Source organism: Paroedura picta, chromosome 4, assembly GCF_049243985.1.
Source record: "Paroedura picta isolate Pp20150507F chromosome 4, Ppicta_v3.0, whole genome shotgun sequence".
Classification (NCBI taxonomy): Eukaryota; Metazoa; Chordata; class Lepidosauria; order Squamata; family Gekkonidae; genus Paroedura; species Paroedura picta.
Window position 1 is genome coordinate 137,611,886 of NC_135372.1, and position 25,505 is coordinate 137,637,390.

At 48.4% G+C, this 25,505-nt stretch overlaps 1 protein-coding gene across 1 annotated transcript in view; it reads right to left on the reverse strand.

Moving 5' to 3' along the window:
* The window catches only part of LAMA5 (laminin subunit alpha 5), a 232,468-nt gene extending 217,335 nt beyond the window's left edge, over nucleotides 1-15,133 (reverse strand). Inside the window, exon 1 of the mRNA XM_077335780.1 lies at nucleotides 14,478-15,133. Coding sequence (XP_077191895.1) covers nucleotides 14,478-14,762 — 285 coding nt within the window. The 5' untranslated portion in view covers nucleotides 14,763-15,133. The remainder of the gene's footprint in view (nucleotides 1-14,477) is intronic.
* Nucleotides 15,134-25,505: the final 10,372 nt, after the last annotated feature.

A 25,505-nucleotide genomic window follows, 5' to 3' on the forward strand; every position in this document is an offset into this window, starting at 1 on the left:
GAGATCAGTTCCCCTTGGGGAAAATGGCTGCTTTGGAGGGAGGTCCCCAAATCCCACCTACTCCTGGCTCCACCCCCAAAGCCTCCAGGTATTTCCCAACCCTCTGCCTCCAGGTGAGGCCTGGGGATCCCCTGGAATTATAGCTCATCTCCACACTATAGAGATCAGTTCCCCTGAAGAAAATGGGATGCTTTGGAGGGGGGACTCTGTGGTATTGTTCCTGATTGAGCTTCCTGTTCTCCTCAAGTTTGATCCCCGAATATCCAGGATTTTCCCATCCTAGAGCTGGCCACCCTATCCCCCATCCCCACCAGTGGCTGGGAGGACCTGAAAACCCTAAGCAGAGAGAATCAGAAAACTCAAAAACTTTGAAAGAATCACCTTGCAGGACAACATGAAAGCCACCACCCACTTCTTCCATCTCTTTCTGAAGGTTATCTACATCACAGTCCGGCAATAAATAGATGCTACCAAATGCATGCTCAGAGTTGCTGCCGTTGCGAACCCTACCACCACAACACCACACTTTGGTCTGATCAAGCAGGGCTTTTCTTATGAAAGCCACAGCCTTTAGGCCCCATTCTTGGCTAGTCAGAGGAACTAGCTGTGAGACAGGATGCTGGGGACTAGATGGACCATCGGTTTGATCCATCAGGGCTCTTCTTATGAAAGCCTCGACTTCTATACCCTGTTGTTGGCTAGTCAGAGGAACTAGTTGGCCACGGTGTGAGACAGGATGCTGTGGAGTAGGTGGACCATTGGTCTGATCCAGCAGGGCTCTTCTGGTATTCTAATGAAGGCCTCAGCTTCTCTGCCCTGTTGTTGGCCCTCTGGAGGAACTTGTTGGCTACTTTGTGAGATAGGATGCTGGACTAGCATCCTATCCTATAACCTATCCTGTTATAGGCTAGTCAGAGGAACTGATTGGCCATTGAGTGAGATGGGATGCTGGGCTAGATGGACCACTGGACTGATCCAGCAGGGCTCTCCTGATGTTCTTAGGAAGGACTTGGCATCCATGCCCTGTTGCTAGACCTCTAGAGGAATTTGTTGGTCACTGCATGAGACAGGATGCTGGGCTAGATGGACCACTGGTCTGATCCAGCCGGGCTCTTCTGATGTTCTGAATATTCTTCACCAGTTCATACACAACAGGCTTCCAAAGCAACAAGAACTGCTGATCTTAAATTCATCTCAAAACAAAAAGAACCGACGATTCCTCACGCACGACAGAAAAATAAAGGAAATCGGATGCCTGTCATATAAATTCTTCCAAACTCAAAGTATTCTCCAAATTATTTATTCCAATGTCACGAGTAATCGAAACGGAGTCCTAGGTAATAAACCTGCTTTCCAGGAGCTTCCTCAGTGATTAGGTAAAGGTAAAGGTATCCCCAGTGCAAGCACCGGGTCATGTCTGACCCTTGGGATGACGCCCTCTAGTGTTTTCATGGCAGACTCAATACGGGGTGGTTTGCCAGTGCCTTCCCCAGTCATTACCGTTTACCCCCCAGCAATCTGGGTACTCATTTTAGCGACCTCGGAAGGATGGAAGGCTGAGTCAACCTTGAGGCGGCTGCTGGGATCGAACTCCCAGCCTCATGGGCAGAGCTTCAGACAGCATGTCGGCTGCCTTACCACCCTGCGCCACAAGAGGCTCCTCAGTGATTACTCCTACATAAATATAGTAAATGTACGTAAGCTAAGTAACAACAATATATACTGACCAGAAATTTCAATTCAACATAATAAATTCTTATATCCTTTGCAGTCATAACATACCTTGGTTAATTACCTTAGTAATTAATCTCATGATACCAGTTAGGCAATCGCTCAAAATGTCATGGGGTACGTGCCTTAAAGTCCCCAATTACCAACATAAATTGAAAAGCATTTACAGCTCACCCACTCACTCTTGGGGAAAACACAGGTGTTGCCACTCAATCTGATTAAAGAGCCACATACTTAGTTGGCATGTTTTATACATTCATAAAAGCAACTTAAATCCAGGTCAGAACTCAAACCCTTCAGTGGGATCAGAGCATTGCCGATCGTTTGACGTGTCCGTTTGAGTTTTCTGATTTTTCCCATGGAATGCAAAATATATTATATATAGCCATTGGCACTTGGTGGCTCATATTCCTGGCTGCCATACAAAATCTTGATTGGCTTGGCACCAAGGACGATTTCCTTTTTTCTGTTGTGACTTAAATTAATCTCAACATTTCAGTTGCTCACAAATCTTCAGTTGCTCACATATGCGCCACAAGCGCAACAAACTGAAATCTGTTCCACGAAATATTTCTGATAAGGCCTTGGAGGAGGAGCTGGTCTCATGGCTCAAGTGCCAGTCTGCGCTTAACAACCACTCATGGCATCTGTCCCACCCCTGAGTGCCGCCTCCTCCAACCAGCTTGCCTGTCTGTCCAGCGGCCAGCCAATCACCTTCCATCCCCCGCCAGCTTGCCTGTCTGTCCACCTGACCACCCCCTCCTCCTTCCACTTCCCTCCGAGGCTCGGAGGCTGCAGATTCCTGCTGCATGAGAGCTGCCCCTGCCCGTGAGTTCCCTAACAGCTGCCTGCAGCCTTTCCAGGTCCTGGGGGGAGGGGGAAGCTGCAGAATTCTTCCACTCCACCCCCCAATTTAGCGCCCACGTAGTATTCCTGAATGCAACGGGATTGGCCCCTAGTAAATATATAAATAAATAAAATCAATTGGGGCCTCCCCAATTACCCCCACCCAGAGAATTACTGGGGAGGGAAGGCCGGCTGCAGAATTCTTCCACTCCACCCCCTAATCTAGCACCACTGTATTCCTGCATGCAACGGGCTTGGCCCCTAGTATAATTATAAGTATAATAATAATGCTTAGGGCTGATCCTGCATTGAGCAGGGGGTTGGACTAGATGGCCTGTATGGCCCCTTCCAACTCTTTGATTCTATGAATAATAAATTACCAAGAGAAATTCTGCATTAATTTAAATAATTCAATGTAAAATGTGAAACAATTGCACTCATTTTCTTTGTGTTAGTAGCACTTTGCACAGAAACGGCAAGTAAGAATTGATCTTGTATGTAAGCAGTGAGAATATACTTCTCTGATATGAATTCTTTAAGTTCTCCCTTACTAAGTATTATCGGGGTATTTTAAGTCCCAGTGGCTCTGCCAAACTCCCCATAAGCAAGAGAATGTTGAATTAACACACACTAAAACTCATTTACAGATGACCCTAAACATCCATCCCTTGCCCTTCTTGGCAAACTAAATAGATTAAATTGGAACAATAAGTTTTCTCAGGAACCAGTGATGAGGTCCAAAGCAGGACATGCTGTAAAGCTGAAAGAATTATTGAAATGTTAAGGAAAGACAAAAGGGGTTACAAAAGGTTCTTAAAGAATTCAATGCCACTGCTATCAGAACAAACCAAGATAACAAACATTTCCATGAAAGCACTTCCTGTCGTGGATTTACAAGTTTAATCCTTCGTCTATTTAAACCCAAAAGACTGAAGTCTTTTTTCCCCTTCTTCTTCTATATCCCACATGACCCATCATGGCGAACAATGAAATAGTACAGAATAAAAAGGACAACCCTCTATGTTAGTAAAGAAGAATGTTATCAGCCCATTAGAGATACTCTATTCCATCCTTCTACTCTGCTCCTATTGTACTTTTAAAACATGTGTCTCATTTTAATCTCAAAGCGGCTTACATTCCCTTTCCTCTCCCCAAAGCAGACACCCTGTGAGGTGGGTGAGGCTGAGAGAGCCCTGAGATTACTGAAGAAGAAGAAGAGTTGGTTCTTATATGCTGCTTTTCTCTACCCGAAGGAGTCTCAAAGCGGCTTACAATCGCCTTCCCTTTCCTTTCCCCAAAGCAGACACCCTGCGAGGGAGGTGAGGCTGAGAGAGCCCTGATAATCCTGCTCAGTCAGAATAGTTTTATCAGTGCCGTGGCGAGCCCAAGGTCACCCAGCTGGTTGCATGTGGGGGAGTGCAGAATCGAACCCAGCTTGCCAGATTAGAAGTCTGCACTCCTAACCACTACACCAAGGCACTACACCAGGGGTAGTTAAACTGCGGCCCTCCAGATGTCCATGGACTACAATTCCCAGGGGTCCCTGCCAGCTTTTGCTGGCAGGGGCTCCTGGGAATTGTAGTCCATGGACATCTGGAGGGCCGCAGTTTGACTACCCCTGCATTACACCTTCTAAGAGCCAGTTTGGTGTAGTGGTTAGGAGTGCGGACTTGTAATCTGGCATGCCAGGTTCGATTCTGCGCTCCCCCACATGCAACCAGCTGGGTGACCTTGGGCTCGCCACGGCACTGATAAAACTGTTCTGACCGGGCAGTGATATCAGTGCTCTCTCAGCCTCACCCACCCCACAGGGTGTCTGTTGTGGGGGGAGGAATGGGAAGGCGACTGTAAGCCGCTTTGAGCCTCCTTCGGGTAGGGAAAAGCGGCATATAAGAACCAACTCTTCTTCTTCTTCTTCTTCTTCTAATGTCACTGTAGGGTGTAACTTTACTTAGGGTGTAACTTTACTTAGGATGGCACTTCCAACCATGCAGGCTGGGGGGGGGGGGGGGACACAACCTACCATTACACATCCTTTGTTAGATGCAAACAGCACACTTCAATAAAGATGTAGACCAACTGTGCCAGAAGGCGGCAACAAAGATGGAGACATGGAAAACAAGTCTCTGGCACGGGAGGAGAGAACACCAAGGGAAGGTATGATTGCGCCATTCCATTGCATGGAAAAGAGTAAAAGCCTTGCTCTCTGCTGTGCCAAAAGGCAATTAAGTCTAATTACCAAGTGTAGATTAGTCTGATCTGTCAAATTTCCAATAGCCACTTACGGCTGTGAAAGTTGGACGATGAAGAAATCAGGCAAGAGGTGGATTGATTCATTTGGTGCTGGAGAAGGGTTCTGCAGGTCCCTTGGTCAGCAAAAGTCACAAACAAGGACATACAAGGAAATACAATCACTGGAAAGCAAAATCACAAAACTCCGGCTCACTTACTTTGGCCATATCATGCGATCCAATTAATGGAGAAAGCAATTATGCCGGGACTGGTCATTGGTAAAAGGAAACCAGGCCGACAAAGAACACAATGGTTAGACCCAATCAAAATGGACATTGGTCAGAGCATTCTACAACTAAAAGAACCGGTCCAAGATCGAAAGGTGTGGAAACAGCTGAGCCACAGGATCACCAAGAGTCAGACATGGCTGAGTGGCTAACATCACCATTACAATCCTCACATTATTTAAACCAGGGGTAGTCAAACTGCGGCCCTCCAGATGTCCATGGACTACAATTCCCAGGAGCCCCTGCCAGTGCTGGCAGGGGCTCCTGGGAATTGTAGTCCATGGACATCTGGAGGGCCGCAGTTTGACTACCCCTGATTTAAACCAAGCATTGGGGTACATTTTCTAGCAATGAGAACAGTTGAACAACGGAAGATTAACTAAGCATGGTGGTCACCTATCTCCTCCTTGGGGTCTTCAAGCAGAGTCTTGACAGCCGTCTTTGGGGGACCCACCAGTTTTCCCATACTAAAGTACGGGGTTGGACTAGGACACCCATAAGACCCCTTCCGACTCTGACTGCATGCTGTCTTTGTCGTCTGGCAAATTAATTTTTATTATATTTTTTAAATCTGTTAAAGATTTATCAAGTGATATGAGCATGTATACTCATGCCGACCCACCCCACCCCTCCCAAAATGGCCAATGATGGGCCTGGAGGGGGTGGGAAGGGGAGAGGCCCTGGATGGGCGTGTCCACAGCTCTGCTTCCCAACCATATTCTGCATGATTGCGTCACTTCTGGGTTTTCTCAAAGCCTCAAGAATGTCTCAGGGGTTTCTCAACAATAAGAAAGTTGGGAAAAGCTGGTCTTCCAAGGCCCCTTCTCAAGTCTTCCAGCATCTGACCTATTTTATTGGGGAATGATACGCGAAGTAGAACAGGTGAAAGAGTTAGCACTAACTTAATTGGCAAAACACAAAGAGCATGGACTTGGGAGATCATTATGGCTTTTGTGGTCTCCTGAAATTGAACGCTTCCCGCTTCCATTGTGCCACACCTTGAATACTTCCCCTTCCGTTGAGACACACCTCTGTCATTCATTTAATCACTAGGAGAACCAAAATCCCCAAGGAAAGAGGGCTAAGAACAGTGACCTTTCAAAGAATGCCTTCTCTCCTTTATCCAGCCCGTTTTTCTCTCCTATAAAGTTCAGCTTGACCTGCTGGGAAGGAGGTGGCCACAAAAAGGATTTTGCCAAAGCTTTGGCCTCAGACAAATCGGTCTAGGAAACAAAGTTTGGATCAAAGGACCTGCAGAATCAAAGCCCCACAGGAAAAGCAGGAGGAGGGGAAGGAGGTATCACAGTCTCAAACCCAATGTAGAGTCTACAAAACTCAAGTTCTTTCATTGGAAATTGCTAGTGCGACCCCAAGAAAGGCCACATAAATGGAACTAGGCTGCCTTTGGAAGGACGTGAATCAGAACTGGAGACAGAGAGCTACAAAGGGTTGACAGGAGAGCTCAGATGCTTTATTGAAGCCTCTTGTGGTGGTTTTATGTACTTGGCTAGAAACCCAATAATCTGATCTGGGACTATCATCATTAAACAACTGTTGCTTGGCAGATGCAGAGCCCATCTACAGAAGGCAAATGGAGCTTGGCTGTGTTCTCTGTTCCCATGGCCCCTTCCAGCTCCCAGAAAGGCTGTTCACTGGAGTTGTGGGATCCATGCAGAGGAACAACCACTTGGATGGATGGATGGATGGATGGATGGATGGATGGAGGGATGGAGGGATGGATGGAGGGATGGATGGAGGGAGGGAGGGAGGGAGGGGCGATAAAGAGGGGAAGGAAGGAAGGAAGGAAGGAAGGAAGGAAGGAAGGAAGGAAGGAAGGAAGGAAGGAAGGAAGGAAGGAAGGAAGGAAGGAAGGAAGGAAGGAAGGAAGGAAGGAAGGAAGGAAGGAAGGAAGGAAGGAAGGAAGGAAGGATTAAATCTATCCCTCTTCTTGTTGGCTCTGCACTTAGAGCAATTTCTCCCCATTTTCCTTCCTCATTTGTGGCACTTAAGCCATGAGACATGCTCCTCCTCTAAGCCCTTACCAGAAATATTAAGTGGAACTGATATTTTCAAAATCTGAGCAGCTCCTACACTTTTACCCTAGATTCCCGGAAAGACCTAGAATAACAATGGAGAAAGAAAAGAAGAAGGTCTGAGTCCAGTGGCACTGAGTCCAGTGACCACCAAAGCCTAATTCATGTGCAGGCACACATCTTCAGGTCAGACTTTGAGGCACCGGCAGCAATTCTGGGAATCATTCAGCCCTGTCACAGCATGTAGTCGGCTGCCCTATTATGGCTGGTGGACTCATGGCTTTCCAGCCCGTTGAGATCTCTCCCCTTCCCAAACCCTGCCTTCCGAAGACTCCACCCCCAACATTTCCAGGAATTTCCAGCCTCACAACTATGTGATACACGTACCACTAAGTGGAACACAGAAGTAGTCCAGGTAAGTTTCCGTAACAATTACTATGGATTTGTTCTCCCTAGATTGTCAGGTACACCTGTGAGGGTGACACAAAGTTCCTGCAATGGATGAGCCATCTGTGACCTTTTGCCATGCTAATAGTAACTTTGGGCAACTGGTATTTCTCCTAATCCTCCCCCTAATCCCCACTTCCCACTGCCCACCAGCAAGAGTCTTTGATGTGTCACTCCTGGCTTGACCCTACCTGCCAAGGATTGTCTTCTGTGCTCCTGCAATTTTTGATCTCCTTAAAATTTACGGTAAACCATAAATCCAATGATAGAATTTCTGTAGGCACATGAAACGTCTGTAGGCAAAGTGGGCTGCACAGCACTGGCAATAAACTTAAGAAACTTTTCTAGCTTCTTCACGGCTGCCCTTCCCTGCCTCTTGAGAAACTTTTCCAGCTTCTTCATGGCTGCCCTTCCCTGCCTCTTGAGAAACTTTTTCTAGCTCCTTCACAGCTGCCCTTCCCTGCCTCTTGAAAAACTTTTCTAGCTTCTTCACGGCTGCCCTTCCCTGCCTCTTGAGAAACTTTTCTAGCTTCTTCATGGCTGCCCTTCCCTGCCTCTTGAGAAACTTTTCTAGCTTCTTCACGGCTACCCTTCCCTGCCTCTTGAGAAACTTTTCTAGCTTCTTCATGGCTGCCCTTCCCTGCCTCAATCTTCTTGGTTGCAATCTCCAGGGGTGTAGCAGAGGGGACTGGATGAGGTTTCAGATTCCATTTGTTTCCTCCACTACTCTGGTTGCCTTCATGGGATCTACAACAATACTGGGAAACTCAAGGAAATAAAAACCCACTTGCTCTTTTTCCCCTCACCTTTTGCAAGCCCTTCCTTAGGACTGGTCTCGTCTCCTTCCCAGATGTCCCCAGCCATTAAGCACTCTATTGAGTGTAAGTCATTCATTCCAAATCTGTGGTATGCTTTTGCCATCTGCATTCCTAGGAAATTCTTAGCCCCGGGTGCATGTGGCCTTTCTGTCAGGTCTCGGCAGACGTTTACTTTGACATAAGCCTGTAATAATTGTTTATCCTTAACACGCCTTTCTCTCCCGCCCACATTCCTTTAAAGAGCCTGAGGATGTCTCTTCACACCTATATTCCCAAAATCCATTGCATTTGCTTAGGACTAGAGAGAGAGATCTTTTTTTTTTCTTGATGAGTTGAGCACAAGAATAATGCCAACGTTGTTGCCCAAACAGTAGGTGCTCAGCTCTGTTTACAGGCCTTGCAGGTTTTTGCAGCATTTCCAAAACCTGCCAGACCTGTTTATCCAGACACAAAAGACACTGGGGTGGGCAAATAGTGCATTAGAAGTAAAGATGCCTTCAGTTTAGACATCATTGTCTAAGCAGGGATTACCTGGCTCTGTGTAAAGGGTTTGCAGGTTTTTATAGCACTTCCAAAACCTGCCAAACCTGTTTATCCAGACACAAAAGACACTGGGGTGGGCAAATACACTGCATTTTAAGTAACGATGCCTTCAGCTTGGGCTGCTTTGTCCAAACAGACCATTCTCTGCTCTCTTTACAAGCATTGCAGGTTTTCGGAGCACTCCCCAAACCTGCCAAACCTGTTTATCCAGAGACATAGGTGTGGATAAATGTAGTGCATTAGGGCCAATGATGCCTCCAGCTCTGTTCAAATGGGTGTCTTCACACCACTATTTTCCTGCTATCAAAGCAGAGAAAGTGGGGGCCTCTTTTATTTTAGAGACTTTCCCAACGCATTCCCTTTGATTCCCATTTGGAGAAGTCTCAAAGAGAGGCCCAAACTCTCCTACAGAGCTCTACCTTTACGCCCACCTGCTTTTCTAAGAAATAAAAGGGACCCCTACTTCCCTGAAAAGTCATTCCCTTAAAGTGCTGTCCAAACCACCCAGCTCTCTCACAGGACAAAAGGAGTTTGCAGCTCAGCGTAAGAAGTGAGCTACTCGGAAAACCCTCAGTCCTTTCTGTTCAGACTCCGTAGATTTTGCAAGCACCCCCTTCAGGCAAGGAAAAGTGGCAAGGAGTCCCAACCAACGCACAGAGAACAAACAAAGTGCCACCTCGTGGGGTTTTCAAGACAGGCAAGGAGCCGGGATGGTTTGCTCTCCAACCCTTGGCAACTCCTTTGGGGGTCTCTCATCCAAGCACTAAACACGGCTGGCTGCTTAGCTTCCGAGATGCGACAAGACCGGGCTAGTCAGGGAGATTACGGCCGCTGCACAAGAAATGTAATGACCTAGGAAATCATGGTGCAGGAGCCCAGCAGATTCCAATGCTTTTGTTTGTTTATTTTTCAATTTATATGCCGCTGCTCCCCAGCTGGTCTCGCGGCGGTTCACATAGTAAAACATTAAAATACAATTAAACCCCAATAAAATTATCCCAAATTACAACAACTGCAAGGCAGCAGTGGTAACATCCTCTCCACCCAATCCTATCCCGCCCTGTTCAGCCAGAGGCCAAGTTCCCTTCCGGAGAGAGTGGGACCAGTTCTGATAGGCCTTGGGGAGATCCTTAGTTGGAATACCAGGACTCTGCCCTGGCCTCAACCATACGCCTGGCGGAAGAGCTCCGTCTTGCAGGCCCTGCGGAAAGCTGACAACTCTGGCAGGGCCCTCAGCTCTTCTGGGAGCTCATTCCACCAGGTTGGGGCCACGACCGAAAAGGCCCCGGCCTGGATCGAGGCCAGACAAACGTCCCATGCAGTAAAAATACACACCCCGGACTGTTTGCAACATCTCTGGGAGCCAAGCGTTTGAAGCATGCGACAAATGCACGGTGCAGGTAAAAACGCTGGACTCCACTCATTTCTTCTCCCCTTCCCAGTGGAAAAAAGCCTTGTTTAAAAAAGATCCCAAGATGCTTCTTAGCAGCCTCCATCCTTTGCTGACCATAGAATCATAGAACCATAGAGTTGGAAGGGGCCATACAGGCCATCTAGTCCAACCCCTGCTCAATGCAGGATCAGCCCTAAGCGTCCTAAAGCATCCAAGAAAAGTGTGTATCTAACCTTTGCTTGAAGACTGCCAGTGAGGGGGAGCTCACCACCTCCTTAGGCAGCCTATTCCACTGCTGAACTACTCTGACTGTGAACATTTTTTTCCTGATATCTAGCCTATATCGTTGTACTTGTAGTTTAAACCCAATACTGCGTGTCCTCTCCTCTGCAGCCAACGGGAACAGCATCCTGCCCTCCTCCAAGTGACAACCTTTCAAATACTTAAAGAGGGCTATCATGTCCCCTCTCAACCTCCTCTTCTCCAGGCTGAACATTCCCAAGTCCCTCAACCTATCTTCATAGGGCTTGGTCCCTTGGCCCCAGATCATCTTTGTCGCTCTCCTCTGTACCCTTTCAATTTTATCTACGTCCTTCTTGAAGTCATCTCCTGTCCGTCTTTTGTCTCCTAAATCCTCTTCCCTGTTTAGAAACCCTCAGGAAACAGGCTCTTTAAACTTCCCATTTCTGAGAAGGAAGGAAAACCAAAACCACTTGCAAACGTGCTAATGGGAACCCTCCCTCTGAAATGTGGGGGGGGGGCAACATTTGAGCTCCACAGCTCCCCGCAGACCAACGAGGTTTTATTCACGGTTGTGTGCATGCACACTTCTGCCGGCATAGTGAAAAACCTAATGGTGTGTGCATGCACAAAAAAGATTACCCTTTGAATAAAATTTTTGTTGGTCTTCAAGGTACTGTTGGACTCAAACTTTGTCCTGTTACTTCAGGCTTACACGGCAGCCTGTTTGGAGGAAAAGCTGGGATTTCCCCAAATATATAGACGCAGTAACTGAACGGCTCTCAGAGCAGCTGTGTGAGCAGTTGAGGTTAAGGAGGTGAGGTGTGATCTGAGATATCCCTGATTCAAACCAGCCATGAAATCACCAGGTGGCCCCAAGAAAGTGGTTTAGCATCTCTATCTGGAATTACAGGGGGTAAGAGCAGCATTGGCAGCTGTTCTAAGGAGATACTTCATGCGAAGTACCTCCTTAGAACAGAGTCATCCAGGGAGTTGAGCTTGATTCTTCCGCTCCTCCACATACAGCCAGCTGGGGGACCTTGGGCTCATCCCAGCCGTGTTTGAACTCTTCTCACAGAGCAGTCCTGTCAGAGCTCTCTCAGCCTCACCTACTTCACAGGGTGCCTGTTGTGGGGAAAGGAACGGAAGGGGATTGGAAGCCGCTTCGAGACTCCTTCGGGTAGAGAAAAGCGGCATATAAGAACCAACTCTTCTTCTTCTTCAGTAATCTCAGGGCTCTCTCAGCCTCACCCACCTCACAGAGTGTCTGTTGTGGGGAGAGGAAAGGGAAGGCGATTGGAAGCTGCTTTGAGACTCCTTTGGGTAGAGAAAATTAGCATATAAAAACCAACTCTTCTTCAGTAATATCAGGGTTCTCACAGCCTCACCTCCTTCACTGGATGTTTCTTGTGGGGAGAGGAAAGGGAGGGCAAATGCAAGCCATTTTGAGACCCCTTTGGGTAGAGAAAAAGGCATATAAGAGCCAACTCTTCTTCTTCTTCAGTAATATAAGGGCTCTCTTAGCCTCCCTTCCCTCACAGGGTGTCTGTTGTGGGGAGAGGAATGGGAAGGCGACTGGAAGCCGCTTGGAGACTCCTTTGGGTAGAGAAAAGTGGCATATAAGAACCAACTCTTCTTCTTCTTCTTCTTCAGTAATCTCAGGGCTCTCTCAGCCTCCCCTCCCTCACAGGGTGTCTGTTGTGGGGAGAGGAAAGGGAAGGCGATTGGAAGCCGCTCTGAGACTCCTTCGGGTAGAGAAAAGCAGCATATAAGAGCCAACTCTTCTTCTTCTTCAGTAATATAAGGGCTCTCTTAGCCTCCCTTCCCTCACAGGGTGTCTGTTGTGGGGAGAGGAAAGGGAAGGCAATTGGAAGCCGCTTTGAGGCTCCTTCGGGTAGAGAAAAGTGGCATATAAGAATCAACTATTATTGTTGCTGTTGTTGTTATTGTTATTATTATCCGCTTGCAGTATGAAACCCACCCAAGCCAGTTCTTTCAAGTCCAAAGTACATTTCCAGCGAGAGTCAAACAAGTACAGGATTGTCTCCCACGGAAATTAACGAGACTTAAACCTGCTCAGTTTCAGCTGGATAAATACATGTTTTACAAATGGATACCTTTCCCAGTTCATGATTGAGAAATTCCTGGCGATCTGGTGCTGGGCCATCTTTGTATACTGTTTTTAATCCTATAATTATGCGCCCTGTGTAATAATTAGCTGTGTTTGATTTTATTTTGGGTTTGCTCGACCTCTGGGTTCGTGGCTTGATATTCATGCTAGGTTCCCCGCCCCCCCTTTTTTTGTTTTTTCTCTAGATTTTGCAGCAACACTTAGATTTTTCTCTAAATTTCGCAGTCCCCCCTCCAAAGCAGCCATTTCCTCCAGGGGAACTGATCACTGGAGACTGCTAGGATTCTGGAAGATCTCTAGGCTCCACCTGGAGGTTGGCAACCATGCAACTGGACAGAAGCACCAGAAACCACAAACTGCATTTTCAAAGCAGGGGGCAGGGTACTATGAACACAGGATGCAGCCAAAATTGTACAGGGGAATGTAGAACATTAGATATCTCACCCTGTGAGCTGCAGAGTAATTGACCCGCGGTAACTTGAAGCCACTTGGTAAACTGTACATCTGTACAGCCCTGATTTGGGGGTGAGGCTAATCTTACCACGCATAGAATCACAGAATCATAGAGTTGGAAAAGACCTCCCGGGTCATCTAGTCCAACCCCCTGCACTATGCAGGACACTCACAACCCTCTCGCTCACCCACTGTAGCCTGCCACCCTCTTGACCCTTCACACTTCACCCTGCTTGCCTGGATTTCTGATCTAGTCCAGAACTGGACTAGATCAGCTGTTTTTTTTTTCGTACTCTGCGTGTTACTTCCCGAAGGAGTCTCAAAGCGGCTTACCATCGCCTTGCCTTCCTCTCCCCGCAACACCCTGTGACGTAGGTAGGGCTGAGAGAGCTCTGAGAGAACTGTGACCAGCCCAAGGGCACCCAGCTGGCTGCATGCAAAGGAGAAGGGACTCCAACCCAGTTCTTCTCTGGTACACCATGCAGGCTGTGGCGAAGTCATCACTTGGGCAAAAGTAAGTTAACTCCGTGTGCACAGAAGAAGAGTACCTGTACACACACAGGTAGCACTCCCTGAAAGGATTCAGGCAGAGTTAGGTGGAAAGGTCCTCTCCATTCTGCGCTTCCACCCACCCCCACTCCCCTTCCAAAGCGTACTTTCTGAAGCACAAAGTAAACATGCCCCGGTGCAAACATGCGCACAACACATGTCGCTCCACGACCCTCCCCAGGGGTTTTGTGTGTGTGTGTGTGTGTGCATGCCTGTCCCATTCCTTGAAAATCAATTCTCCAGTCGAACCATTACTGGACAGAGGGAGGGGGGGGGGGACGAGGGGAAGGAAAAGATGCGCCCGGCGGTTCTTTGCGCGCACGGATGCCTTTCAGGAGCGCCGGGGCACGGGGCTGGGGGTGGGCTCCCGAAAGCTCCTCGCCGGCCACGCTTTCCGTTCGTCCGGACGGCGATCCCAGGCTCCGGCTTCGTTGCCAGGATCGCACCGGCGGCTCCGAAAGTTCCTGCGCGGCCGCGCAAGCCAAACCAAAGCCTGCGCGACTTTTGGAGACGAACCGGGCTGGCCCGGCGAAAGCGAGGAAGAGTTTCCGAAGATGCCACCATGTGGCCTCCAACGGAGGAGGGAAATCGTTCCAGATTAAACTCTTCCCCAGCCCTTGCAGGATCTCGCGCTGAGCGAAGAGCAGGGAAGGCGCAAAGCAGCGCGCGTCTCCTGCAAGCCGGGGGCACCTTGCAAAGCGGCAATGCGGGTCCCAATTCGGAAGGAAGGAAAGGGGGAGAGCAATGCAATGCAATGCAATGCAGGGGGCATACCTGAATCGTCTGGTTGGGGTCGCCGCCGGCCACGGGCCCGCCCACGAGCTTGCAATACAAATCCTCCACGGGCCGGGGGCTCTTGGCGCCGGCGTCCTCCTCGCCGCAGGTGGCGGTGGCCGAGATCCGGGTGCCCTCGGCCAGGTTGAAGTACGGCGGGTGCAGGCTGTAGCCGTTCACGTCGACCTGGAACGAGACCGGCTGGCCCCGGCCGCAGCGCGCCGCCAGCAGCAGCAGCAGCACCAGCAGCGACAGAGGCATCGCCGCCCGCCCGTCTCTCGCCATTTTCACAGAGGGGGCGCGAGGGAACAGAGCTCCGGGTTGCAACGCCGGGATGCGGCAGGCAGGGAGCTCCAGCGGCGGCGGCGGCGTCTAGCGCGTCCTCGGAGGAGCCATGGCCGAGGAGCCAAGTGCAACGCGGGCTTTGCAAAAAAGCAAGCAAGGAAGCGATGCCCGGCAAGGAAAGAGGCCGAAAGTTGGTGCGGCGGCGGCGGCCCGGGAGAGGCGCTCCAGGCAGGGCGGCCTAATCAAGTGATGAGACATCAACCTGCGCCGCCGCTCCCGCCCAGCCAGCCCAGCCCAGCCCAGCCGCTCGGGCTCCCTCCGCCCGCCGCCCGCCCGCCTGGCTGCCTCGCGCTCTCTCGCAGGCGGCCCGCGGGGCTAGTGGCGCGCGCCTTGGCCCGGGCAGCCCCTGCAGGGAGGGGGGAGGGAGGGAGGCAGCGAGGGAGGGGAGGAGCGGCGGCGGGATTAGCCCCGCTCCGCCGCGGGCCATTGTTGTGGCCGCCCCTGTGGGGTTAACCCCTTCGCGCTGCCCGGCTGGAGGAACAGCACGCGCGGCGCTGACTTCCCCCCCCCCGCCCGCCCCCCATCCCTGGGGGCTTGAAGGTGGAGGGTTGAAAGGGTTGCTCAGCCTCTGTAGGAGAACATGGCGAGAGCCCTGCTGGTGGGCCTTCCAGTCCAGCATCCTGTCTCAGGCAGCTCTTCAGAAGAAGGTTTCATGAGAACATCAGAAGAGCCTTGCTGGGTTAGGAGAGTGGTCCGTGCAGTTCAGCATCCTGATGCTCACAGTGGCCATCCTGTTCTTCTGCAGGGCCAACAACAGGGCATGGAGGTTGAGACCTTCATGAGAACATCAGAAGAGCCCTGCTGGATCAGGCCAGTGGTCCATCTAGTCCAGCATCTTGTCTCTCGCAGCGGCCAACCAGTTCCTCTGGAGGGCCAATAACAGGGCAGAGAGGCTGAGACCTTCATGAGAACACCTGCTGGATCAGACCAGGGGTTCATCCAGTCCAGCATCCTGTCTCTCACAGTGGCCAACCAGTTCCTCTGGAGGGCCACCAACAGGACACAGAGGCTGAGACATTCATGAGAACATCAGCAAAGTCCTGCTGGATCAGACCAGGGATCCATCCAGTCCAGCATCCTGACTCTCACAGTGGCCAACCAGTTCCTCTGGAGGGTCAAAGTGCCATCCATTGTTCAGCTCTCATTCCTCAGATTTTGGGAAAGGGGGAATAGAAATCTAATGAGTAATAACGATTACCATCACAACAAGCCTGTGAGGTATGTCTGGCTGAGAGCAAGCTTCTAGGTGGTGGTTAATAATCTAGGGTTACAACTGATCTCCACGTGACAGAGATCAGCTCCCAAGGAGAAAATGGCCTCTTAGAAGGTGAAGTCAATGGAATTATACCCCACTGAAGTCCTTCCCCTGTCCGAACCCTACCTTCCTCAGTCTCCACCCCCACCCCCCAAATCTCCAGGTATTTCCCAACCCAGAGTTGGCAACCCTAGGTGAAAGTATGTGAGTGGCCCAAGGTCACCCAGCAAACTTCCATGTCATGAGCTGGGATTTGAACCTGGATCTCCCAGTCCAGCACTTGGAACTGCTATACCATGCTGGTTATTTATTTTATTTATTCATTCATATTTTTATACCGCCCTCCCCAAAGGCTCAGAGTAGTTTACATATAACTGAAACTATACATGAAACCATACATAGTAATATTATTAATTGATAAACCGGGTTACAGTATAACATATGAATTCCATTGGGGGATAAAACCAAGTCCCAAAGAAGAAGAAGAGCTTTTTAGGCCCTGCTTTTTACTCCCCAAGGAGGCTTCCTTTCACCTTTCCTTCCCCTCCCCACAACGGACACTCTGTGAGGCTGACAGAGCTCTGAGAGAACTGTGACTGACCCAAGGTCACCCAGCTAGCTGCATGTGGACCAGTGAGGATTGAAACCCAGTTCTCCAAATCAAAGGCAATCGCTCTTAACCACTACGCCAGACTTTCTCACGTTTTTCCTCTTGAGAATGCCCTGAAATATTCTTCAGGCTCTGAGAAACCCCAGAAGCGGTGAGATGGTGCAGAGAATGGTTGGGGAGCAGAGCTGTGGACACACCCACCCGAGGCCCCTCTCCTTCCCACCTCCTTCAGGCCCATCATTGGCCATTGGGGGGGAAACAGATCGACATGACCATATACGGTCATGTCGATCTGTTTCCCCTCCCCGGCCAATGATGGGCCTGGAGGGGCTGGGAAGGGGAGGGACCTCAGATGAACCTGTACCATATCTGGTGATGTCACTCAATAAATGTTTACCACATTTTTTAAAATATATAAACAATTAATGAACTCCCACCCGTTTGGGAAACCCTTCCAGAGCCACTTTAAACCTTGTTTGAGAAAGCCTGCTCTCAGATATTCCCGTTTTTTACAAGTAAGTCCCAATGAACTCTGTGGGACTTTACTTCCGAATAAACATTTATAAGATGTCCTGCGTCTTCCAACATATTTTAATATAACTGAATCTGAAATGGTTGCTTAGATCCTGGCCATCCTCTCTGGTTCTAGTTTGTTTATGGAATGATTTTATCAGTTTCAGTGTTTTTCATTGTTCAATTATGTGTTGGTTCCGTGTCTTGGGGACCCTGATCTGGCAAAACAAGGGAATAGAACACACTGCTACATAAGGCCTCCTGTAGATTTAGGGCCAGAGTCAGGGAAGGGGAGGGAAGGGACTTCAGTGGGGTATACTCCCATAGACTCCACCCTGGAAGACCTTCATTTCCTCTGCGGAAATTGATCTCTGTAGCATAGAGATCAGTTATAATTCCAAGGGATCCCCGGGTTCCACCTGGCAATCAACAACCCTACATCTTGTCCCGAATAACTCTGCATCATGTTAACTGGCCAAGTTGCATAATACAACCTTCTCAGGGCAACCCAAATTTGTATCAATGGGGCAGCGACAAAGAGAAACCAGCTTGCACCTTTCCCCCAGTTCTTTCCCCGCTGAAGACCTAGGGGTAGAATTGCCAGTTCTGGGTTAAGCAATATCTGGAGACTTTGGGGGTGGAGCCAGGAGTGGGTGGGGTTTGGGGCAGAGAGGGACCTCAGTGGGGTCTAATGCTACCAAGTTTTCCCTCCAAGACAGCCATTTCCTCCAGGGGAATTGATCTCTGTCGTCTGGAGATGAGCTATAATTCCAGGGGAATCCCCAGGACTCACCTGGAGGTTGGCATCTTTAGCTAGGAAATGCACTGAGGTAAATGGTACTTAAGCTCAAAAGTTAGATCAAGATGGATAGTCATGTCATGTCATGCTGGCAAGACTGTAACAGCAGAAAAGACCAAGAGTTTAGAAGAAGAAGAAGAAGATGAAGATGATGAAGAAGATGATGAAGAAGAAGAAGAGTTGGTTCTTATATGCTGCTTTTCCCTACCCGAAGGAGCCTCAAAGTGGCTTACAGTCGCCTTCCCTTTCCTCTCCCCACAACAGACACCCTGTGAGGGAAGTGAGGCTGAGAGAGCCCTGATATAACTGAAGAAGAAGAAGAGCTGGTTCTTATATACCGTTTTTCTCTACCCAAAGGAGGCTCAAAGCGGCTTACAGTCGCCTTCCCATTCCTCTCCCCACAACAGACACCCTGTGGGGTGGGTGAGGCTGAGAGAGCCCTGATATTCCTGCTCGGTCAGAACAGCTTTATCAGCGCCATGGCGAGCCCAAGGTCACCCAGCTGGCTGCATGTGGGGGAGTGCAGAATCAAACCCAGCATGTCAGATTAGAAGTCCGCACTCCTAACCACTACACCAAACTGGCTCTCTAGTTGTGCCTTCAAGACTAACAAAATTTTGGCAGGGTACAGTCTTCGTGAGTCACTGCTTACTTTGTTTGATTATCCGTTTATATACTGCCTATCTTGTTTCGGGGTGGTGAGCAACAATTAAATTCTAAACCAGTAAAACAATAAGAACAGTTAACAATAAAATCCAAGCAATACATTAAAAATCACTATTAAACCACTGTTAGCACCAGTGGTTGTTACAGAAATTGGCGGTAAATTGACTTAGATGTTAACTGGGGTGGGCAGACAAGAGAGAGGCCTGGTAGTTAGACAGTATCGCTTCCAGGTTGGCCCCAACTTTAGGCCTGGCGGAAGAGCTCCATCTTGCAGGCTCTGCGGAACTGCCTGACGGAAAAATAGAAAAGAGCAAGATCCCAGTAGCACCTTAAAGCGTAACAAAATGTATGGCAAAGGGGAGGAGCTTTTGTGAGTCACTTCTAGTGAACAAGTGACTCAGGAAAGCTCATCCCCCTGCCACGGGTCTTGCTAGTTTTTAAGGTGCTCCTGGATTCTTGGCTCTGTTCTACAATCTCAAAAGTTGTTTGGTGAGCCTCTTGTGGCACAGAGTGGTAAGGCAGCAGACATGCAGTCTGAAAGCTCTGCCCATGAGGCTGGGAGTTCGATCCCAGCAGCTGGCTCAAGGTCGACTGAGCCTTCCATCCTTCCGAGGTCGGTAAAATGAGTACCCAGCTTGCTGGGGGGTAAACGGTAATGACTGGGGAAGGCACTGGCAAACCCGTATTGAGTCTGCCATGAAAACGCTAGAGGGCGTCACCCCAAGGGTCAGACATGATTCGGTGCTTGCACAGGGGATACCTTTACCTTTACCTTTTATTCTTGTCGAAAAATGCACCCAGGGAGCGGTTAGCAAATGTTGGCAGGGGCTCATGGGAATTGTAGTCCACGGACATCTGGCGGGCCGCAATTTGACTACCCCTGTGTGTCGTTTTGTGTGTTTGGAGAAAACTCACCTGGCCCTGAACTAGAAGAAGTGACTCGCTCCAGAAACTAATAGAACAAGTTGAGAAATGCTACTGCATGGAACAATTCGACAGCTGCTCTCTGGACTCTGGAAGAATTCAGGTTGGCACGCCACCGCTGGACGGAGACGGTTGCAGCCGCCAGCTGTTTCTCTGCTGGCACGGAGCGGCTTACAGTTGTATTTTCATGATGTCATTTACTTTAATGTGGAGTTTTAACACAACTGAAGGTGACTCAGTCCCCAGCCCGACATAGCCAAGAACTATCAGAGCAGAGCAGCCAAGCCCATTCCATTAAGAGGAACTTCCTGAAGGGTTTTCTAAACCGCGGTTTAACCCCTTCGACTTTGGAAAGCTTTTCTAAGCTTGGTAATGGAAGAAGAAGGGGATAGAGTCAAGTGGGTAGCCGTGTTGGTCTGAAGCAACACAACAAAACAAAATCAGAGCCCAGTGGCGCCTTTAAGACCAACAAAGATTTATTCGAGGCGGGAGCTTTGGAGGGCAAGTTTGACGAAGCTGACGCCTTGAGTAAATTTTTGTTGGTCTTAAAGGTGCCACTGGGCTCTGATTTTGTTAAGAAGAAGGAGAGTTGGTTTTTATTCTCTGCTTTTCTCTACCCAAAGGAGTCCCAAAGCGGCTTACAGTCGCCTTCCCTTTCTCTCCCCACGACAGACACTCTGTGAGCTAGGTGAGGTTGAGAGAGATTTGAGAGTACTGTGACTAGCCCAAGGTCACCCAGCTGACTGCACGTGAAGGAATCAGAAACCCAGAGAGCTGGAAGAGACCACAGAGGGCCATCCGGTCCAACTCCCGACCTTCTTGGGGATTTAAAAATCATACACTTCTGCCAGGTGTGCATCTAATCTCCTAAAAAATTCCGACGAAGGAGACTCCACCGTCCTCCAGGGAAACCTATTCCAGCTATAAACAGCCCCCACCATCAGAAAATGCTTTCTAATATCTAAACGAAACTGCCTTTCCCATAATTTGAATCTATTGCTCTTAGCTCTTGTCTCTAAAAGCTGCATGAAACAAGTTGGTCTCCTCTTCAACAGGTCTATCTTTTAGGTAATTAAACACAGCTATCATATCATATCACCCCTTGGAATGGGGAATCAAACCAGTTCTTCAGATTAGAAGCTGCTGCTCTTGGCCACTACAGCAAGGGATGGCCACATTGTGGCTCTCCAGATGTTCACGGACATGCCCCTGCCAACTGGCCATGCTGGCAGGGGCTCATGGGAACTGTAGTCCATGAACATCTGGAGGGCCACAGTTTGGCCAGCCCTGCAACTATACCATGCTGGCATGGCATCCTGAGTTGCTTGCCAAATTCTTTGGATCTTCCTAAAGGTGACCTGTTCCACTTAGATCCAACCTACAGGATTTTTAATCGATTTATTTATAGTCTGCGTTCTCTCGGAGACTCCATAAGCCAGTGCAATAAACAGACTGGAACATCTAATAAGCAGTGAGATAGGACTAGGATTTTGCTCTGATTTGAGGAGCCCAGACTAGCTCTGTCTTATCAGATCTTGGAAGCTACACCCTTGTTAGTATTTGGATGAGAGAACTAAACAAATACAAGGGGTGTTATGCTTAGCACAATACAGCAAACCACCCTTGAACTTCTCTTGCCTTAAAATCCACCTATAGGGTCATACAGGGTTGCCATAAATTGGTTGCGACTTGACAGCAAGAAGAAAACAAAGAACTAGGATTATAGCAAAGTGAAGCAAAGCATAAACTATTTGACGTCATGCTTTACTTAATGCAGGAGAAAGTGCTAGATAAGCAGGAAACAAGGCAGATGGGAACAGGGTCATATGTACAGCAAACAGTTAATACAATCCACGTTGTACATTAACGTATTCTACAGGCTGAGACATCTAATAAACAAGGATTATTGTTATTGTTATTGTTATGTGCGAAGTCGTGTTCAACCCATCGCGACCCCATGGACAATGATCCTCCAGGCCTTCCTGTCCTCTACCATTCCCCGGAGTCCATTTAAGTTCGCACCTACTGCTTCAGTGTCTCCATCCAGCCACCTCATTCTCTGTCATCCCCTTCTTCTTTTGCCCTCGATCGCTCCCAGCATTAGGCTCTTCTCCAGGGAGTCCTTCCTTCTCATGAGGTGGCCAAAGTATTTGAGTTTCATCTTCAGGATCTGGCCTTCTAAGGAGCAGTCAGGGTTGATCTCCTCTAGGACTGACCGGTTTGTTTGCCTTGCAGTCCAAGGGACTCGCAGGAGTCTTCTCCAGCACCAGAGTTCAAAAGCCTCAATTCTTTGACGCTCAGCCTTCCTTATGGTCCAACTTTCACAGCCAGACATTGCAACTGGGAAGACCATAGCCTTGACTAGATGCACTTTAGTTGGCAGGGTGATGTCTCTGCTTTTTAGGATGCTGTCTAGGTTTGCCATAGCTTTCCTCCCCAGGAGGATTACAGAAATCTAAAGCAAAATGTACAATATTCAGTAGTATATCACAGACTGGATCTGGCAGATGGGATCTAGTTGCTCATTGGTCAGTTACAGTGCAGGCTTACAATCCTGCCTCAGACCTCTAGCTTGGTCCTCAGCAGAACTACTGACACAACGTACCGGCTGTAAGTTTAAAAAAGAAACCTAGGTTATTGCTTTACAACACTGCTGCATTGTAGCGTGCAAGACTGCTCTTTCTTTAACGCTTAGAAACAGTGTTGTAACGCGATCACCTCTTTTTTAAAAAGGCAAATGTTTTGGAATGGAGGGAGGGGAAGGCAGGGAGGGGAGAGGGAGGATCCCGGCAAGGAAAGGGGTGTGCACAAATGACTCTAAATGGTGGCCTGGGGGGGGGGGGGAATAACCAAATGTCTTCACTTGGCAGCCCTAAATTAGATTCTGCCTTCAAACATGAAATATTTGTAACCAAGTAGTTCCTAACCATGCGGTAATTAAGAGGGCAGTTTGGTTTTGCCCTGGAAGGGCAGATTTTAATGCAGAAACCGACGGAAAAGTTGGCCCTTTAAAAATGCAAAACCGAACAATATCGCTAGTGCGGAAATGACCCAGGAAAGTCATATAGGACACCATGGCACCCACACGCACCATGCCGGGGGATCCTGCCCCGTTCCATAACTTTTAACAGGTCATTAGGACTGTGCTTGATATCTTTTACATGCAAGTCATGGACTCCACTAGTTAGCTACAGCCGTTTCCCATATGGCTGCTTTAAGGTGAGGGCAAAAGACTGCTTGTCAGCGTTTTCCCACCCTGCAAGTCACATAAAATCTTTTTAGTTGCATCTGTGCAGACTTCACCGCAGGCCCATGCGCCTGACAGCACCCTCTGGGTGCCTTCAAGCAGCGCCTGCTGCAAATGGGTCCAGTCGACGCGGTGTCATTGTCACCGTCAGTATAAACCTAGTCCCCTTAGCAGGTTAGTCCCATGGCGATAGACCAGTTTTGAGCGACCTGTTGGAGGAAAGGAGTTAATATAGTATTGATGGTTTGAGAAACCAGAAATGATTAACTTCCTCAGTCAGGGTTGCTTTTGCAGATCGAGTCGAGATGAGAACGGGGAGTTTATAAAATCTTTAACTCAGGGGGTTTTTTTTAGGTTGATTTGTGTAAACATTCCCAGTTTTATTAATTCACCATCTGCTCTGGAATAACGAGCAAACTGCTGGCGTTCAGATCTCTGCAATCCAGAATGTGTTGCATTGTTTATTTGGCTGACGCTGTGAAACCTGACCGGAGTCTTAGTGAGAAAATTGGACGAGAAATAATGCCAAGACAATGAAATGATATTTATTGAGTATTAAACTTTATTTGACGTTTGTGCATTTTGTTTATACCTTGCCTTTCTGTCCAATGGGTCTCCAAAGAACCTTGCGTTGTTCCCCCTTTTGTCCTCACAACAACCTCTTAAAGTAGGCTAGGCTGAGAGACTGGGAATGACCCAAGGCAAGCTTCCATGGCACATAGGGGATTTGAACCTGGATCTCTAAAACTCTAGTCCCACACTCTAATCACTATCCCACTCCAGCTACCTGTATCAAGAGAAGTACATTTTTGTTAATGTTAACAGGGATATCCCGATAAAGATGGGCACAAACAGGGCAAATCTGCTTCGGCTCGTGGTTCATGACCAAACCATGAACTGAAGCAGATTTCTTTGTTCATGGTTTGTGGCCCTACAAACCCCTTTGAAGGGGATCACAGTCTCTTGTCAAAAGTCCCAAAACAGCTGAGCGATGGGAGAGGGCCTTCCTGCCACTCGGCTATTTTTGCGGGAAATAGAAAGGAGGGGATTAAAGAGACTTGGAGTCCCTTTATACCCCTGCTTTCTGCTCAAGCCATGAACCACCATGAACTGCTTTAAAATTTGTGAAAGTTTGTGCCGGTGGTCCTGTCATGACCTTCTGTTTGCAAGCCATGAACAGGGCAGAAATTGTGACGAATTTTACTTTGTGGTTCAATTTGTGCCTATCTCTATGGCCTGAGCTTTCTACCAACATTGAATTTCACAACCATTCTAAGTAAACCAGCTCCGCAGTTTACAAACTGGAAAGCATCCTTTCCAGGGATGTCCTCCCTGATCTCTAACGCAACCCCCACCCCCCTTTTCCTTCTGTTGTTAGCCATAACCATCTTTTAGAAGGGCATGTGCACCGATGCTGTCCTTGGGTTACACTAACCACGGTTCCCTTTAAAGGATTTAAAGTGAGCTTGCAATCCATGGTTACAAGCAAGCCTTCCATGAAGAGTTTCGGAGGGCAGCTGTGTTGATCTGCAGAAGAACAGCTAGGTTCTAGTAGGACCTTAAGAGACCAACAAGATTTTTGGGGTATAAGCCTTCAAGAGTCCAAGTTCCCTGAAAATCTTGTTGGTCTCTAAGGCAGAACTGGACTTAAGTCAAGTGAACCTTCTTGAGAACATAAGAGACACTGTGGGGTGCGGTTGTGGAGTTCACACATGCCATGTTGGATCATACCAATGGGTCATCCAGTCCAATACTCTGTGTCACATGGTGGCCAAAATCCAGGTGCCATCAGGAGGTCCACCAGTGGGGTCAGAAGAACATAAGAGAAGCCATGTTGGATCAGGCCAATGGCCCCTCCAGTCCAAAACTGTGGCCAAAACCCAGGTGCCATCAGGAGGTCTGCCAACAGGACCAGAACTCCAGAAGCCCTCCTAATTTAGCCCCCTCCCCAAGCACCAAGAATACAGAGCATCTCTTCCCCAGACATCATTTTAACCACAGTTGGCATCAATGTGTATTAATTCTAAGTAAAGGCTAACACTTAACCAGGGAAGACAGCCGATGTACTGAAAAGTAATCCCTTCTCTTCCTGTACTATAGTCAATTATTTAAAAAAAAAACTTGGAAAGGTATCTTCAATTAATTCACCCAAAGGCTTTGCCTCTTGCATATGTGTGCCAGTTAAAAGCAATATATAAACCAGCTCTTTGTGTACTTGATTTATCCATCAATCCTTGCTCCTTTGATTGGAAGCCTGTTTCCTTGCAGTCCCCACCACCTTCTCAGAATGTGTTTACAGAAAGACTTAAAACGCCCATGACACAAGCCACCTGGAAGAACCCCATTCTTCCTCAACAGAAAATGCAATTAACTTTAAATTCAAACTTTACCTTTCCCTATAATCAAATGATTTCCAATTCAATGCAAAGCCAGAACAGGTGTCTCTTTCATTCATGCTGCCTCTCTGCCTGGCAAAGAACCAAATATTTTTTTTCTTCTAAAGCTTTCACTGAGCATAACCGTCAGATGTACGGGGCATCCGTAACATGCCTGCCTCGAGGCGTTCCCAAATTCGGCTTATGCGTGTGCCGAATGTGCTTCTTTTCTTGAACCCAATGCAAAGGGTTGTTTTCTAATTCATAGCCAAGTCATCTACTGTGTGTTTCTAT